The sequence below is a fragment of the Xiphias gladius genome, chromosome 6, assembly GCF_016859285.1.
Source record: "Xiphias gladius isolate SHS-SW01 ecotype Sanya breed wild chromosome 6, ASM1685928v1, whole genome shotgun sequence".
Lineage (NCBI taxonomy): Eukaryota > Metazoa > Chordata > Actinopteri > Istiophoriformes > Xiphiidae > Xiphias > Xiphias gladius.
Genome location: NC_053405.1, coordinates 10,575,988 through 10,592,405, shown reverse-complemented (window position 1 = coordinate 10,592,405; position 16,418 = coordinate 10,575,988). Strand labels below are relative to the sequence as shown.

At 37.3% G+C, this 16,418-nt stretch overlaps 1 protein-coding gene across 1 annotated transcript in view; it reads left to right on the top strand.

Moving 5' to 3' along the window:
* The first annotated feature begins 811 nt into the window (after positions 1–811).
* The window catches only part of LOC120790482 (E3 ubiquitin-protein ligase rnf213-alpha-like), a 41,317-nt gene continuing 25,710 nt past the window's right edge, over positions 812–16,418 (top strand). The window contains 19 exon segments of the mRNA XM_040128035.1: positions 812–1,029; positions 1,127–1,182; positions 1,301–1,460; positions 2,482–2,616; positions 2,774–2,872; positions 2,955–3,077; positions 3,528–3,717; positions 3,989–4,162; positions 6,734–6,886; positions 7,420–8,039; positions 8,536–8,695; positions 8,775–8,992; positions 9,712–9,849; positions 10,375–10,530; positions 10,654–10,665; positions 10,667–11,207; positions 11,985–12,169; positions 12,264–12,419; positions 12,783–16,364. Of these exon segments, the coding sequence (XP_039983969.1) occupies positions 841–1,029; positions 1,127–1,182; positions 1,301–1,460; positions 2,482–2,616; positions 2,774–2,872; positions 2,955–3,077; positions 3,528–3,717; positions 3,989–4,162; positions 6,734–6,886; positions 7,420–8,039; positions 8,536–8,695; positions 8,775–8,992; positions 9,712–9,849; positions 10,375–10,530; positions 10,654–10,665; positions 10,667–11,207; positions 11,985–12,169; positions 12,264–12,419; positions 12,783–16,364 (7,047 nt within the window). The 5' untranslated portion in view covers positions 812–840.

Here is a 16,418-nt window from a genome sequence, read left to right as displayed (position 1 = left end):
GCTATGTTAAAAAGCCAGTTGTGTTAACCTACAAAAGACCATGTAGGCCATGGGAGTATTTATGTTTATGTTATGCTTTTCTCATGAGCCAAGATTTATTATTTTTGCCATCTCAACATAATCAGCCTGGTTTTCTTATGAAAATTTGGGATATCAATGTAAGGGGCTTAAACAAAACTACTAACAAAGTCTCATCTGTAAAACTCCATACCAGGTGGTGGTAGTAACAGTGTCATTAAATTAAAAGAGTAGGAAGAGAGAGGAGATGTAAGTGTGTTTTTAATTGCTCTTGTATTGTTCTCTTGCTTCTATTTTTCTACATTACTTCAGTTTAGATGAAGAAATTTTAGAAAACAATTTAACCTTTTACACTGAAATAACAATTGCCTTGATGCTGAAAACAGGCCAAAAAGGAATGTACTTAATGTTGCATCTGGTAGTATTCTAAAATGCAGATCTGAATGCACACACATATATATATATATATATCTCCCAACAACAGTGGACAGAGTAGAAACAAAAGCTAAGTAAGTATGGTATGATATCATTTTTTAAAAAGCAACATAGTCAGATTTCCAAATATTGAATAGCTTTATTTTCAGTATAAAGCACTTCCACTGTAAATATAACAAAAACTGACATCTCCACTGTTACAGAGTTGCAGATGCTGTTCAGATGCTATGCAACAATGCTAGACTACACCATATTGAGAAGTGGATCTTGGTCATTCCTCTGATTCACCTACTGAGAGGAGAAAGCAAGCCATTTGAACCAGCTCCACCTGTCTTGAATCCTCCGTTTGACAACTGGACAGGCTTGAAGGGGAGCAAAGGAAGACAGATGAACAGGATCATGAAAGACTCTGCACACCTGTTGGACATTGATCGTCAACTTGTGCACTCTTGGATGTCCCTGCTGAGTGTGGATGATCTAATGAGCTTCATATCCAGTGTGCAAGTGGAGCTCCTAGACATTCTTCATCACATGCAGTTCAGGTTCAAATTTGGAATGACTCACTTAAACTACAAAGTATGTATCCTTAAATAAAAGCTACCACATGCTCAAATAGCCTCATGACAGAATTTACTGTCTACAAATTACATTTCCTCTGTTCTTTGGATTACAGGCTTTGAAAGAATTGGCTTCTCATCTCGTCAATATAGAAAGCTGTTGGAGGAGGAGGTATATAAAAATCTGTCAGTTTAAAACAGTATCTGCAGTAATCTCTTAATTTCAGTGTATGTATTGATAGCAATCTTTATGTATACACAACAATAAGCCAGATATTTTCTTCTCATAGTTTCAGTGACCAGTATGGAGAGTGCTGCCTGAAAACTGCAGTAAGGCTTCTCGGTTCTGTCTGCTCTCAAGTGAAAGATCCAGCCTGCTGTGATGTTCCCCTTCACTTCCTTGATCTGGTCTGTCTGATTGCCAAGGCATATGACCACACTGATTCCCAGGTGAGACGGACCTCTCAGTCTGTTGAACAGGTCACACTTTTATGTCTCCATGCCAAGCCACAGTCCAGCTTGAAATGTTTTGAACAGTTTACAGCAGCATTATTTTTTTATTTTGTCTTGTATAGAGGAAATAGATAAATTAACTAATTTGGAATACTAAATATTGTGGATGATTTAATTGTTATATTTTTTTGTAAGTCTTATTTATGGTAGCCCCTTAGGAAAGAGTGAAAGCAAAAACATTAAGGAAAATGCGCTCACAAATCCAGAAATGAAGCAAATACACGTACAAATCGTGACAACACATGCAACACGAATTGCTGTACAAGAAGTCCTCTGGTAGGGGGTGTGATGGACTCAATTTGGATAAGCAGCAACATTGAAGATACTTTTGCTTGTCCATCAGGAATTTGGTCTCAAAGTTGAAATATATTTGTTGCTGACAGTTTGTCTGAAGATGAAGCTGAATATATAATAAACACGTTATATTGGACAGTTTAACAACAGCAGTACCTCTGTGGACTTAGAGCTGTACATATAAGAACCCCTATAATATATAGCAGATATATATATATATACATTTCAATAAAAATAAACATATGTTAAAAAAAATCTAATTTCTACGTATCCAAGTCAAGCCCATCACTGCACAATACCGTCCTGCAGCACCTCCGGTGTAGCAGGTCTTGGAGCATGTTTTTCCCTATTTGTATGTTTTTTGGTATATGTTGAATTTATGAATATGGCGCACATTTTCCCTAATGTTTGTGCTTTCAATCTTGTATGTGCTATGTCCCGAGAGGCCACTACTTATTTCTGATATTAATCATTAAAAACAAGGTACACAGCAAACCTGATAAAACAGACTAGCTAAGCCTTAATGCTTAAATACAAGCAGTACAATTTAGATTAGAAATGGACTATGTAAAATTTTATTTTCATTAAAAGAATAGTTTTTTTATTATGAAAAGGAAATTAAAAACAATGAGTTAATCAAAGTAACTTATAACAACTATTCCAGTCAAGAGTGAGAATTCACGAAGAGTCAATCGGGGAGACATTAGAAACAGTGAGGGAATGGCGGAGAAATACCTTCAAAAACAAGCTGCTTAATGAATGGAATCAGGCGCAGTTTTCTGTACCCCATGAAATTGAGGTAAGCAGAAATGAATGCCACAAATATAAATGTTATACTCTGTTGTGGTTTTACAATAAAATTGTTCTTTTTTCCAGTGTGCTTGCCATTTGATGTGGTATGCGCTACTTAAATTGTGACGTAGCTGACAAGTTAAACTCCATGTCTCCCCTTCTAGGTATGGGAAAAGTTACTCTCGCGATCCTTCAGTCATGAGGAGCACACTTCATACTGGAGAACCACCTTCATGGAGGATTTTGGAGCAAAACTAAAACAGGTAAGACTGGATTTGTGGTTGTGTTTAGATCCTTTCCATGTGCACTTGTTAAACAAACCTAGGATATGTGCTTGTGTGATAGGAACATCCAATGGATCAAATTGGAATATACGCTAACAAGATGGAAGAACTGAGCAAGACAAGTCCATTGTTATGCAGCACAATGGAGACATATGCAGTGGAGGCGGTCGAGGCTATATGTCAGGTATGATTGTAATAAGTAGTGAATAAGCAGTTAATAAATGCTTTATGATATTATAATGTAAATGTAGGCGCTTAAGGAAGTCTTTTTTGTGTTTATTTATAAACAAGGATAATTCCCCCTGTGAAACAGTGAAGAATGGTGTTAACCATTTAAAAATTCTTTAACAACTTAAGATTGCTATAACAGTGCTTAATTATGAATACCTGTAATGAAGGTCTCCCTTCTTCTTCTTGCAAATAAGGAATTAATTAAGTTAGTACATCCCTCTTTTCTAGATATTGAGCTCTCCTCCAATGCAGTAGTATGACAAATACCGAATGTGCCTTTTTTTTCTCATTCTTTTTAAGAAAACATGAAAGGACAAGCAATGAATTGGGCGAAAGTTACCAGTGTGTCCTAATTGTTGTGCTAGGAGTGCTTATCTGTTATGCATAATTTTTTTCTGTTTAGGACACATCTGGTAGAGCTGTTTCTGCTCTGTTGGAGAAACATGATATCACGAAGTTTGGGAAACTGATGTCTGTTGTTCTGCTGAAGACATGGCCCACAAATGCAAAAGGAGATCACATTCAAGGGGAGGACTTGATATTTGAGTACCTTGTAAACTGGCCCACGGCCAAAAATGTCTTCCAAATGACAGGTAAAGACTTAAAGGTAACGTGTGTGTGTGTGAGTGTGTGTGTGTGAGTGTGTGAAAGAAATGACCAAAATAAGAAAGTGAAGGCTGACTGGCAGTGGGTTGTTTTGGGCTCCCCTCAAGTCTATCTAATTAACTGTTGTCTCATGATAAAATGTTTTGGGTTTTTTTTTTGTTTTTTTTTATGAAACTGTTTTTATTAAATTTTTATTCATAGAGTACATAACACATAATAAAATGTTTTGTAGTTTATGTTTTCACACTTAATTTTCAGGCGCAAGAGGAGGACTTGTCAACAAATTGTCAGAGGAAGCGCAAATGAGGATAACTTTGGCAAGTTCAGCATTCAGATCTGTGTCAGAGAAGTTCCTCAGCGGAGAAATCCAAATTAAAACTTTAAACCAAATCCTCAACAAAGAACAACAATTTATGGACTTGTTGAAGATAGGTGAATACAAACATCTATTTCTACTGCTCTTTCCGCTCAGTTTCCCCTTCCTTTGACTCTTCTTTTTCTTTTCTATCTTTGTCTACTTCTTCTTACTCCAGATTTTGTGTGTATACACCCTTTTGAGCTGAATTTGTACTGAAATTTCATGATAAATTACATTTACAAAATGTCTTTGAAGGTTCTCAGTCATCCAGGTCATAGTATTTTATCTGCTACAGAAAAGCCAATTGGATTTTCTTGAGGTTCTTGAAGATGTTTGCAAGAACCTCAAGCAAGTCCAGTTGCCTTAGTATAGCACTTAGAAATACATTTACAGCTAAGCTAATTTTACAGTTACTCTGAGTGGTATCTAGTAATTCAGATAGTTTTGTTTTTATTTAGTCAGATTTTAAGACCACCACCATTGAGACCTTGGCTGCAGTTAAAATACCATGGACAAATTAAATTTTGTGGTGCTCGAAGCATTAAAAAATAAAAATAAATTAAAAAAAAAAATTTAAATCTCAACTGCAAAGTTCAGAAACCAGCCACTCTGTATATTCCACATACCTCACTGCCAGCAGTTTGACCAGATTTCAGTCGGGTCTACTAATTTTCAAAAAGGATAAAAATTATTTTAAAATTTCTAAAAAGGCATTGCTGTTGAATTCTTAGTGCTTTCATCATAACAAACAAAATTCACATTAACCACCAATAAATTCACTAGGCAGAAGAAGGGTCAGTGGTGGTTATATTCGGAACTGGGTAAATAAAACTATCTATATGGCTAGATACCCATAAGAGTGTGGGTTGTGTTTTTGGTGATTAAGTGAACTAGTCCTTTAAAGCAGTGGTTACCAACCAGTTAGCACATTCAGCACATTTCAACCACAACATAATTCAAGTTCTTTTACATAAAACAAAAAACATGGACGGCATCAAAATGTAAAAGCAACATATGACAATACAAAAAGCATTAAGATATACATTTAAGAGTTAAATAGAGAGTAAAAATTACAGTGCAGTGTAAGAAATTAGTAATTATTTTATTTAATAAAAGTCAGTGGCAAATATAAAAGTCCTCAGCATTGATTTAAAAGAACTGAGAGTTGCTATAGACCTGCAGTGCTCTGGGAGTTTTTTTCCAGATATGTGAAGCATTAAAAACTGGATTGATATGATCCACTTTCTTTGTCTTATTGAGAACTAGAGGTACAGTTTTATGATCAATTTTTTAGAAAGACCTGTAAACACACAGTTACAGTAGTCAGCTTAACTGAAGATAACCACATGTACAATCTTTTCCAAATCCTGCTGAGACATAAATCCTTTAATCCTTGATATGTTCTTAAGGTTATATTAGGCTGACTTTGTTACTGTCTAGATTTGGTTATTAAAATTCAGGTCTCAGTCCATGACTACACCAAGATTTCTGGCTTGGTTTGTGGTTTTTGACATTCCTGATTGAAGCTGCGCACTGACTTTTAATCGTTCTTCCTTGTCCACAAAAACAGTTAGTTCAGCTTTATCTTTGTTTAATTGAAGACAATTCTAGCACATCCAATTGTTGATTTGTTCAATGCACTTACTCAGAGTTTGTATGGGATTATAGTCCCCGGGTGATATGTAGTGTCATCTCATAATTATGGTAACATATTTAGTTTGTTTTTACATAATCTGAGCTAGTGGGAGCATGTAATGTTGAACAGAAGAGGCCTCAGAATAGAGCCTTGGGGAACTCTGCATGTAATTTTTGTCTGGTCAGATGTCTGATTACCTATAGACACAAAGTAGTACCTGTCCTTTAAGTTGGATTCAAACCAGTTTAATACTGTGCCAGAAAGTCCCACCCAGTTTTCCAGTCGGCCTAGTAATATGTTGTGGTTGACTGTGTTGAATGCAGCACTGAGATCCAGTAGTACCAAGACTAAAATTCTGCAACTGTCTGTGTTTAAGTGGATGTCACCGAGGACCTTAAGAAGAAAAGTCTCAATAATATGGTGTGGTCGAAATCCTGACGGGAAGACATCAAAACAGTTGTTTAGGGCCAAGAAGTTGTTCAGCTGTTGTAAAACAGCTTTTTCAATGATTTTACTTAAAAATGGGAGATTTGATAAGGGCCTGTAATTGTTAATTAGTAATGTGTCTAGATTTTATTTTTTTTAAGAGTGGCTTGATGACAGTAGTTTTCAGGGCCTGTGGGAACACACAAGAGAAGAGATGTGTTGACAATTTGTAGAAGATCTGAGGCCATGCAATTAGAAACATTTTTGAAAAAGCCTGTTGACAAAATATCAAGGCATCATGAGACAGTCAAATAACTGTTCGAGGCCCAAAGAGGTAACGTTATTCAATATTTTACAAAAAGCAAAGAGTAGAGCAAAGTTTAAAAATTAATGCAAATTTGTGTAGCAAATTTAAACTTTGTTCACTCCTCTTTTCTACCACATTAATCATCTCAAATCTTTATCTTGTGAAACTTTGGAGGGGGGCCACTTTAAATTCCTGTGGATGTTATTCTTTGTCTAGCTTCACAGTTGTAATTCTGCTTTTGTATTTGAGTTCATCTAAGTGTTTATGTTCCTCTAGATGGTCTCTGTGATGATGGTCGGTGTAAAGATGACAGTAACATGAGAAGATTACTGAGATTAAGAAAAGGGGAAGCAGAAGCTGTGCACAGTGAGAAGGAGCTGGTCAAGAGTCTTGTACAAATCTGCCAAGAGCTTCCCCAACATGTCAAAGGTGGGCAACGCTGGCACACTGAGCATAAAATCCTGTTCATCATGTTATTTCTTGCAGAATTAAATGTATTTGTTCACACACACTGAACCGTCACTGGCCCCTGATTCAGATGATACAAATCTGAAGTGTGAATGGGAATAATTCAAATCTGGCTTGGCATAAATCATACAAGCAATTTTTTTAGGGAAGGTGCTAATCAAGACCAAGGGCAGTTGTATGCTGATGCCAAAACTTGTTCTATTGGTGCTACTTTGAACTGAAGTGTGTTGTGAGGTGTTTGCATTTTATATTTTGTGTTGTATTTCTTCAGTAATTTTTGTGATGTCTTTCATTGACGCAGCAAGAATTAAAGGATTTAGCGACATCCGTAGCTTACACAGGCAAATCAAGTTGCTTCTCCTTTATATTGAAAGGCATCTGTAAAGGGGTACTTTTAAGATGTTGTATTCTGATATTGTAGCTTAGGACTGAGAGGACAGTAGAAGGACCTGTTTATCTACATACATTCTTAATAATATCTTTTAAATTCACAGTTGACTTTGAGGGGTTGGACAAAAAACTTCATCAGAACATTGAGATGATGAATCTGAATGAATTAATGAAAGTTCACACTCTTGATGGACGGACCTCTTCTACAACTGGGAAGGTCACGTATTATAACCTTTGTGATGTCACCCGTCAAATGGCCTCAGATTTGCATGCTATTAAAGACAGCTCAATCTTCAGAATTTGCTGGAGAACCCGAGTAGAAGAGCTGTCAAGGGACCAACCTGATACAGATGACACTGAATATTCCGATGGAAATGAAGAAATCTACACTCTTGACCATGTCTACCATCAAATTTTCCGGAGCTGCTACAGCAAGTACAAAGTTCTTTATGATGGTCTGAAGAGTGGGAAAGTGTTACTGGAGGAAATAGACAGCATGGTTGAGGTCTATAAAGCGAAGTATGAAGACTTGCAGAAAGATTTAGATATCATGTGCAGAATAGATTCACATGATAACAGAAACTGGATCCGAAGAAGGATTTCACAGATTCAACACTACCATGAATTTCATCTTGCAATGGAATCTGCCAAAATCATCATGGATATCAGGAACACAATATGTCCAGAAGGAGACTTCAGAGTACTGGAGAAATTACTACAAATGGTACATTTTCCCACAATTTAAATTTAATAAAGGTCTTCTAAAGAAACACCAGTTTGTACCTGTAAGACATTAACAGCAGACCTAGGGACATGGTTTCATTCATAAGGGAGAATCTGAGAGGGATATTTTTGGTGAATATAGAAGAATGTGTAGTTGTGTGTAACTATGGAAAATGTATTGTCTAGATGCACATGAGTATGGGCATATGAGGGTATGCTGCTCTCAGTAAGTAATTTGGTGTTCCACATTTACTGTTGAAGAATAGCTTGGTCTTGCACCCTGTTGGAATGCTGAAACACTGAAAAATAAATTGGAATGTAAATTGGAAACTAAAATAATTAATTATGACACCCTCAGTTGTCAATACGAGTTCTGAAGAAAATGAACTTTCTGTAGCCATTAACTGTTATGTCAAACAGGCTTTTATACAGCCATCTAAACTGGAATCATGAATCATTCAGTCAGTGATTTCATACTGTAAATGTATATTTTTCAGAATCAAGCTGACTTCAAGAAAAACACCCTGGATTTCATAGATGATACCATCATAAATGCCAAAAATATTCTGAAGGGCATTACGGATAATCGCAGGGAATGTCTTCAGGAACTCAGTCTAAGACTGAACTTTGTGCTCTGGGTCAAAGAAGCACTTGAAGGTACAGTAGATGCCATTGTTTGTTACCAATAATAAAACCACAAAAATTCATATCAGCTTACATAAATGGGTATTTGCAGATATCAGTGAGCTGAAAGTTTTCGTCGATCTGGCATCCATCTCTGCTGGAGAAAATGACTTGGATGTGGATCGAGTGGCCTGTTTTCATGATGCTATCCTTGGTTACTCGTCCATACTGTATGGTCTGAAGGAGGACTCTGACTTTGAGGACTTCATGGTGGCCGTGTCAAAATTGTGGATGGCATTTGAAAATGACAGAAATATACCATGGAAGCTGGTGAGATTCCACCCTTCTTGTGACCACCATACCGCAAGTGACATTGCTACTACAATCAAATCACATCCAATCAAAATAGTTAAGATGTGTTATTGTGTATACCAAATTATTTGAAATTGAAAATTAAATTTAATTCACCTGCGATGTAATTTATAACTCTATACACATACAAATCTGTGGTTGTATGGTAGGTCAAAGTTAAAACAGGGAATAGCTCTCCAAAATCTTAATGGAATTATTAAGTAAATGATATGGTTAAATTAGGGACCACTAGGATCAGTGAGATTACATGTGGCTCTTGCTTTAATGGACTCCATTGTTAAGTAGTTTGTAGCACTGTCTCGTCTTCCTCAAATTTCAGCAATTTTCAAAATTTGGTCTTAACTAATAGGGATGATGACCAAATGAAATGAAAATACACCCTTGTTATTAAAAAAATGTTTTTTTCACTAATTATTGCACCTTCACTTTTGATAATTGGCACAAATATTTTGTGGAAAAATGTGTCCTGATCCCGAGGCTAGCTCCCTACTTAATTTTCTATGCTTGCCAAGTCTTTCTTGGCAGGTATGGAATCCTATTCAGTTCCATAAATCAGATAAATAGCTACTGCTAATTTATTTTACAAACCATTAGTAACCAGTAGTATAACAACAAAAACTTGACTATTTACTTACAGCCAGAATACATGCAGATTTTTTGTGTGTGTCTGATTTCAGCGGGATACAGCACGACATCTGGAATGGTTAAAGAATGTTAAAGAAAGCCATGGATCTGTTGAATTTTCATCTCTGTCCCTGGCTACATCCATCAATGAGAGAGGGATATACACCATCAAGGCCCAAAACCAGAAAAGGGTACACTAAGTGGACTACACAAAATTAATGTTTAAATTTTAAAGAATTACACAACTACCTTTAAAAAAAACAAACAAACCTGATAGTCTAATCAAAATGCAAAAGACAACCAAACTGGGCTTGATACCCACTTAACAAAATAAAGAGCATTTAAAATAAAATAAAAAGTTTTTCATTTTGTACACTTTCACATGGTAATGACTAGCAGCTGCATTTTGTTGCTCTGTTAGTACAAAATGTATTTTTTAATGGTTATTATCTTTCAGCAGTATCATTTTTTTGTAATTTTATTTGTGTGAAAGAAACATTTTTATATGTGAGGAACACTTACTGCTCAGATAATTACCTTATAAGACACTTTTTTACAAAGACCTTAGAATTTCTCATAACATTAGTAATGTACATATAATTTAACTAAATTAAACTGTCTTTTCTTATTTTTTGCAAGTGATGATAGTTTTTAGGTCTGCGAACTTCAAATAAACACTAACGTGGTCCATATCATACTGACCTTTCCCCCTATAGCTTGCTTTAGAGACTTCCCTGATGCTGCAAATTCAGGACGGACAGGAGGAAAACATGACATGCACCTATGAGGACTTGAAAGAGTTGCAAAACAAGCTTATGCTCATGTCTGGAAGAGGAGAGCAAAATCAAAGTGAAGTTGAGCAATTCGCTGAGGTGTTGTATATTGAATTTATATTTTTGTTATTTTGTGATAACATAGATTTTAACAATGAATGTGTGCTTTTTTTTTTTTTTTTTAACATTGCCTTCATCTCACTTTATTTTGTTCATATTCAGGTGTTTGACAATGTCCAATTCAATCAGAAGAAGGCTCCCAAATGGCTTCTGCTCAAAACAACCTAATCTCGTAATCTGCCCACACAATGAGGTGCTGACTTCAAGTATCTGCTTGTACATGACCAGTGACGATGAACCACTGCCGAGTTATGATGAGGTTCTCTTGTGTACCCCTGCAACATCGCATGAGCAAGTAGAGCTTTTCCTGAGGAGATGTCTCACACCAGGTGACACTGGCCAGAAGATTTACACAATGCTTTGGGCTGATCAACTAACCTATGACATTAGCTGTGCAATGGAGAAATGTTTTCAGAAACTCCGTTCCCTTTTTAAACATGATTACAGGCTAGTGATCTTTTGCAGCTCTGACAGGGAGCACACCTATATTCCTACTGCATTCAGTCAATTCAAAAGTGACTTTGTGCCAGAAGAGCCGTTGGAAAATATCCAGAAATACTTGTCAAGGTATTACACTGTCATGTCAGATTACAAGAATGCTGCGTTCAAAGGTGGCCATTCTGTTGGCATTGTTGCTTCCCGATGTGCAGGAGTAGGTGAGCAGTAGTTTTTTCTTCTCTAACACTACTTTACACTCTGTGCCAGATTTATGTAAGGGTTATACAGATACATCATCAATAAAACCGACTAAAGAAATAATAGTATTTTCTATGGTTATGCATTATACAGTACATATTAAGAATCTGAATTTGAGAGAGACCACCTGCTTATTTAACTACATGTAACATCCAAATCTTTGCATTCATATGCATTTCCATGACCGCCTATAATTGAACAAGGCTACCTTTTATTCCACAAGTCTTAATTTGTGCATTTGGCAAAGTTTTCTGTTGGAGATGGAGATAATTTTTCTAAAGTATCGGTGCGGTCCTTTAAAATGGATGTTATATGAGCAAGTTTTACTGTAAATCTTCAAGCAATTCTTGTACTGAATGATGCTTGCCTTTAGAAAAGTACAAGCATTCTCAGTTTTGGAATATGCATTTGTTTACAATATAATTGAGATATGCAGCACAATTTGTGAATTTGTGTTTCAGCAGCTTTGGAGTATTTAAGTATTCCAAACAATAATGCTCAGCAGAAAAGACGATTAATGTTGAAAATAACCTTAAATGTTTTTAGGATTCTTTGAATGAAATCAGTTATACAGTATTTATTATAGAAAACAAGATGCAAAATTAAAGTGATCTTGTTCTGTGAATTGTGGTAACAAAATTCTTGCTTCCTAGAGATACAGCTGTAGCATATTCCACCATTAATATTGATGCCATGATTTTGTCAGCCAAATTTAATATGGTTATTCACAATTTTAGGTAAGTCACTGTATGTCCAAAGATTGTATGAAAAGATGGAAGGAACTGTTGAACCAGGAACTGCATTCAAGAAGTGCATCCGTCTAACTGATCATGAGGTTGATGACCACAAGGTTCTCAAGTCTTTGTATGACACACCGAAACAAAAAGATCTAAAAGTGTTTCACTTTGATGTCACATCCTCGGTAAGCAATGTTTATATAACCATAATAATGAAACTTATTAGATTTTTTGAACAAAGTGGTTCTCATTACTAATAATGCAAATTATGTTATCCAGGTGCAAAAAGGCTTGAATGAATTCCTCTTCAAGCTTTTCTTTTTGCGGTACCTGATGGATTCAGATGGACGGATGTGGCGCTGTAGCCACCAACACTTGTACATCGTCGAGTTACTGGAATCAATAAATTATCAGCCCAGATATGCCCCCAGATCTGTAAGTTGAGATTTACTGTGTGCATTGTTCATCATATGAAATCATACCACAGAACACTATTGGTTTCCTTTATTATTGATATTGAAATGTTGTGATAAGATAGATTCTCAAACAATTGAAGTTGACCTATGTGCTACACAATGTAGATACCACAACACAAAACATCCTTTCAGAATCCTAGCATTTTGTTTCAGTTGCATACATGACAATGTTGATTGACTAAATATTATACTACATGTAATTGCAGTAGGTACAATTAGTAGCTGGTAGAAAAAGGTATAACTTTTAAGTGAAATTAATAGAGCATAGGCTTGATTGATTGTTTCTAAACTCAAATAATTATAAATATTTCTATATTTTTAGGGACGAAAGGAAGACTTTGGGTTCTTGGACGTTTTTCCTAAGGTTTTTTGTCGTCCACCAAAGGAGGTTATGACTTTGGAAATGAAGAGAGAGGAAAATGCTGACATGGAGAGTGATGATCCCCTCATGGATGATGAATGTTTCAGGAGTGAAGCTTACCAGAGACCATACCAGTACCTCACACGTTTTTACAACAATGACAATCTTGACAACTTCACTTACCAGGGCATTGAAGGGAGTCATGCAAAATGTCTTCAGATACTCTTAATCTACTGTGGCATAATAGATCCATCATGGGCAGAGCTACGTAATTTTGTCTGGTTCCTAAATCTTCAGCTGCAAGACTGTGAGAATTCAGTCTTCTGCAAATTTGAGTTTGTTGGAGACACTCTTCATGGGTTCAGAAACTTTGTGGTTGAGTCTATGATCTTAATGTCCAAAGACTTTGCAACCCCATCACTATGCATCACTGACCAGAGCCCAGGGGGGCAACAAATTGACATCAGTGGGCTTAAAGAGAGGGAATTGGCTCCATTCCTCATTAGAAGAAGGTGGGAGTCTGAGCCACATCCATACATCTTTTTTAATGATGACCACATGTCCATGACTTTCATTGGATTTCACCTGAAGCTCATAGACCAGAATGGGGTTGATGCCATAAATCCTTTGACAGGAGAAGTGATAAAGAAAAACATCATGACTCAAAAGCTTTACGCTGGCTTAAAACTTCAGGGAGTCCCTTTTAATAGGGACTTTGATCAGCTTCCTCGAGCTGACAAGATTGAGCATCTGTGTAGTGTGCTTGGCATCAAGTGGCCAAAAGATCCTGATGAAACATATGAACTTACCACTGATAATATCCTCAAAATGATGGCAATTCATATGAGATTTAAGTGCGGTATCCCTGTCATCATAATGGGTGAGACAGGATGTGGTAAAACGAGACTCATAAAATTTATGTGTGAATTGAGAAGATGTGGAGCACCAGCAGAAAACATGAAAATCGTCAAGGTTCATGGAGGAACCACATCAGAAATGATACACGATAAAGTGAAGGAAGCAGAAACTCTTGCAAGGACTAATAAAAAGAATCTCGATTTTGACTCAGTTCTTTTCTTTGATGAGGCAAACACCACAGAAGCCATCAGCAGCATCAAAGAGATCATTTGTGATAACTCAGTGCAGGGACAACAACTGGGTTCTCAAACAGGACTGCAGATTATTGCTGCCTGCAACCCTTACAGGAAGCATACAGATGAGATGATTGAGAGGCTAGAGGCATCAGGATTGGGCTACCGGGTCAGGGTTGAGGAAACTGAAGACAGGCTTGGTGCCATCCCTCGCCGCCAGCTTGTGTATCGTGTTCATGTGTTACCCCCCAGCATGATTCCTCTTGTTTGGGACTTTGGGCAGCTCAGTGACTCAACAGAGCAAATGTATATCAAACAAACAGTGCAAAGACAGGCAAAGGCCAACTTTATTGAGAAGCATTATATTCCAACTATAACCCAGGTGATGTCGTCATCACAGAAGTTAATGAGGGAGAGGAAAGATTAATGCAGCTTTGTCAGTTTGAGGGATGTTGAACGTTGCATGCAAGTGTTTGTGTGGTTCCACAAAAATCACCCCATGTTTGTTGTGGAACTAAGAGCATTCCTTAAACAGCAATTTCAGGGGGAAAAAGATGCAAACAAGTCACCATTTTCACCTGCTAGCGACAGAGTAATCTGGTCACTCTTGATGGCCACTGGGGTGTGCTATCAATCCTGCTTGGAGGACAAAAAGCCATATCGAAAAACTATCAGCCAGTTGCTTCCTCGTGAATACAACACAAAGAGAATACTGCAGGAAATCCAACTCATGCAGGACCTCCTACTCAATGGTGTACCCATGGGTAAGACTATAGCAAGAAATGAGGCTTTGAAAGAGAATTTCTTCATGATGGTGATCTGTGTTGAGCTAAGAATTCCCTTGTTTATTGTTGGGAAACCAGGGAGCTCCAAATCACTGTCCAAAACCCTAGTTGCAGATGCAATGCAGGGCCCTGCCTCACATTCTGAACTCTACAAGAGGCTGAAGCAGATACATCTGGTGTCTTTCCAGTGCAGCCCTCATTCAACTCCTGAAGGAATCATCAGCACATTCAAACAATGTGCCCGCTTTCAAGAAAGCAAAAACTTGGATGAATACATCTCGGTTGTTGTTCTTGATGAGATTGGATTGGCTGAGGATTCCCCTAAAATGCCACTGAAAACACTGCACCCATTACTGGAAGAGGGCTGCGTTGATGATGAGCCCCAGCCTCATAAACGGGTTGGGTTCATTGGAATTTCCAACTGGGCGCTAGACCCTGCCAAGATGAATCGCGGAATATTTGTGTCCCGTGGAGATCCAAACCAGCAAGAACTGATTAAAAGTGCTACAGGGATATGCTCATCTGAAGAAAAGGCCCTTGAAAATATCAGACACCTCTTTAAACCCTTTGCAGAAGCATATATGACAATATGCAGAGAAGGCAGAGGCTTTTTTGGTCTGCGGGATTTCTACAGTCTGATAAAGATGGTATTTTCAATTACCAGAATGTCTAATGAGTGTCCTACTGCAGATAAAATCACTGGAGCAGTCCTGAGAAACTTCAGTGGAAAAGATGATGTGGATGTGATGGCCATATTTAGCAAAGAACTCAGGGATGACTGTGAAAATGCCAACATCACCGCCATTGGTATGGTCGAGGAAAGCATCTCAGCTTGCCAAGTGGAGGAAAATCGTTACCTTTTAATCCTCACAAAAAACTACGCAGCTCTTCAGATTCTCCAACAGATATTCTTCTCTCACCAAATCCATCCAGAGATCATCTTTGGGTCTGGTTTCCCAAAAGATCAGGAGTACACACAGATTTGTAGGAACATCAATCGCGTCAAGGTTTGCATGGAGACTGGACAGACAGTGGTGCTACTGAATCTTCAGAATCTATACGAAAGTCTGTATGATGCTCTCAACCAATACTATGTGACTCTAGGAGGTCAAAAGTATGTTGATCTAGGATTAGGAACACATCGTGTGAAATGCAGAGTTCACAAAAACTTCAGGCTCATTGTTATTGAAGAGAAAGAGGTGGTCTACGAACAGTTTCCAATCCCGCTGATTAACAGGTTGGAGAAGCACTACTTGGACATCAGTACTGTTCTCAAAGATGAGCAGAAGTACATTGCTAGAAAACTACAAGACTGGGTTGATGGTTTTGTCTCCTTAAATAGTCAACTCTCCATGAAAAAGCAGTATGTTCCAAGTGATGTCTTCATTGGTTACCACTCAGACACATGCTCCTCTGTGGTCTTGCAAGTAACAGAGAATCAAAGTTTTAAAACAGATACTCAGACAACACTGGACAAAGCCAAAAACATTCTGCTTAACTGTGCTACTCCAGACTCAGTTGTTCGTTTGGACAAATCAAGATTGCCTGATGAGGAAAGAGAACATCTTACAAAAGAATATGTTAAAGCGGAGATGCACAGATCATTGGGAGACTACATTGTCTATCACACACAGCAGTTGGAACTGTCCAGCTTCTTCTTCACTGAGGTAATTTTCTTTTTTTTTGATTATGCTATCAAATATTGCAGGAAAACTCTACCT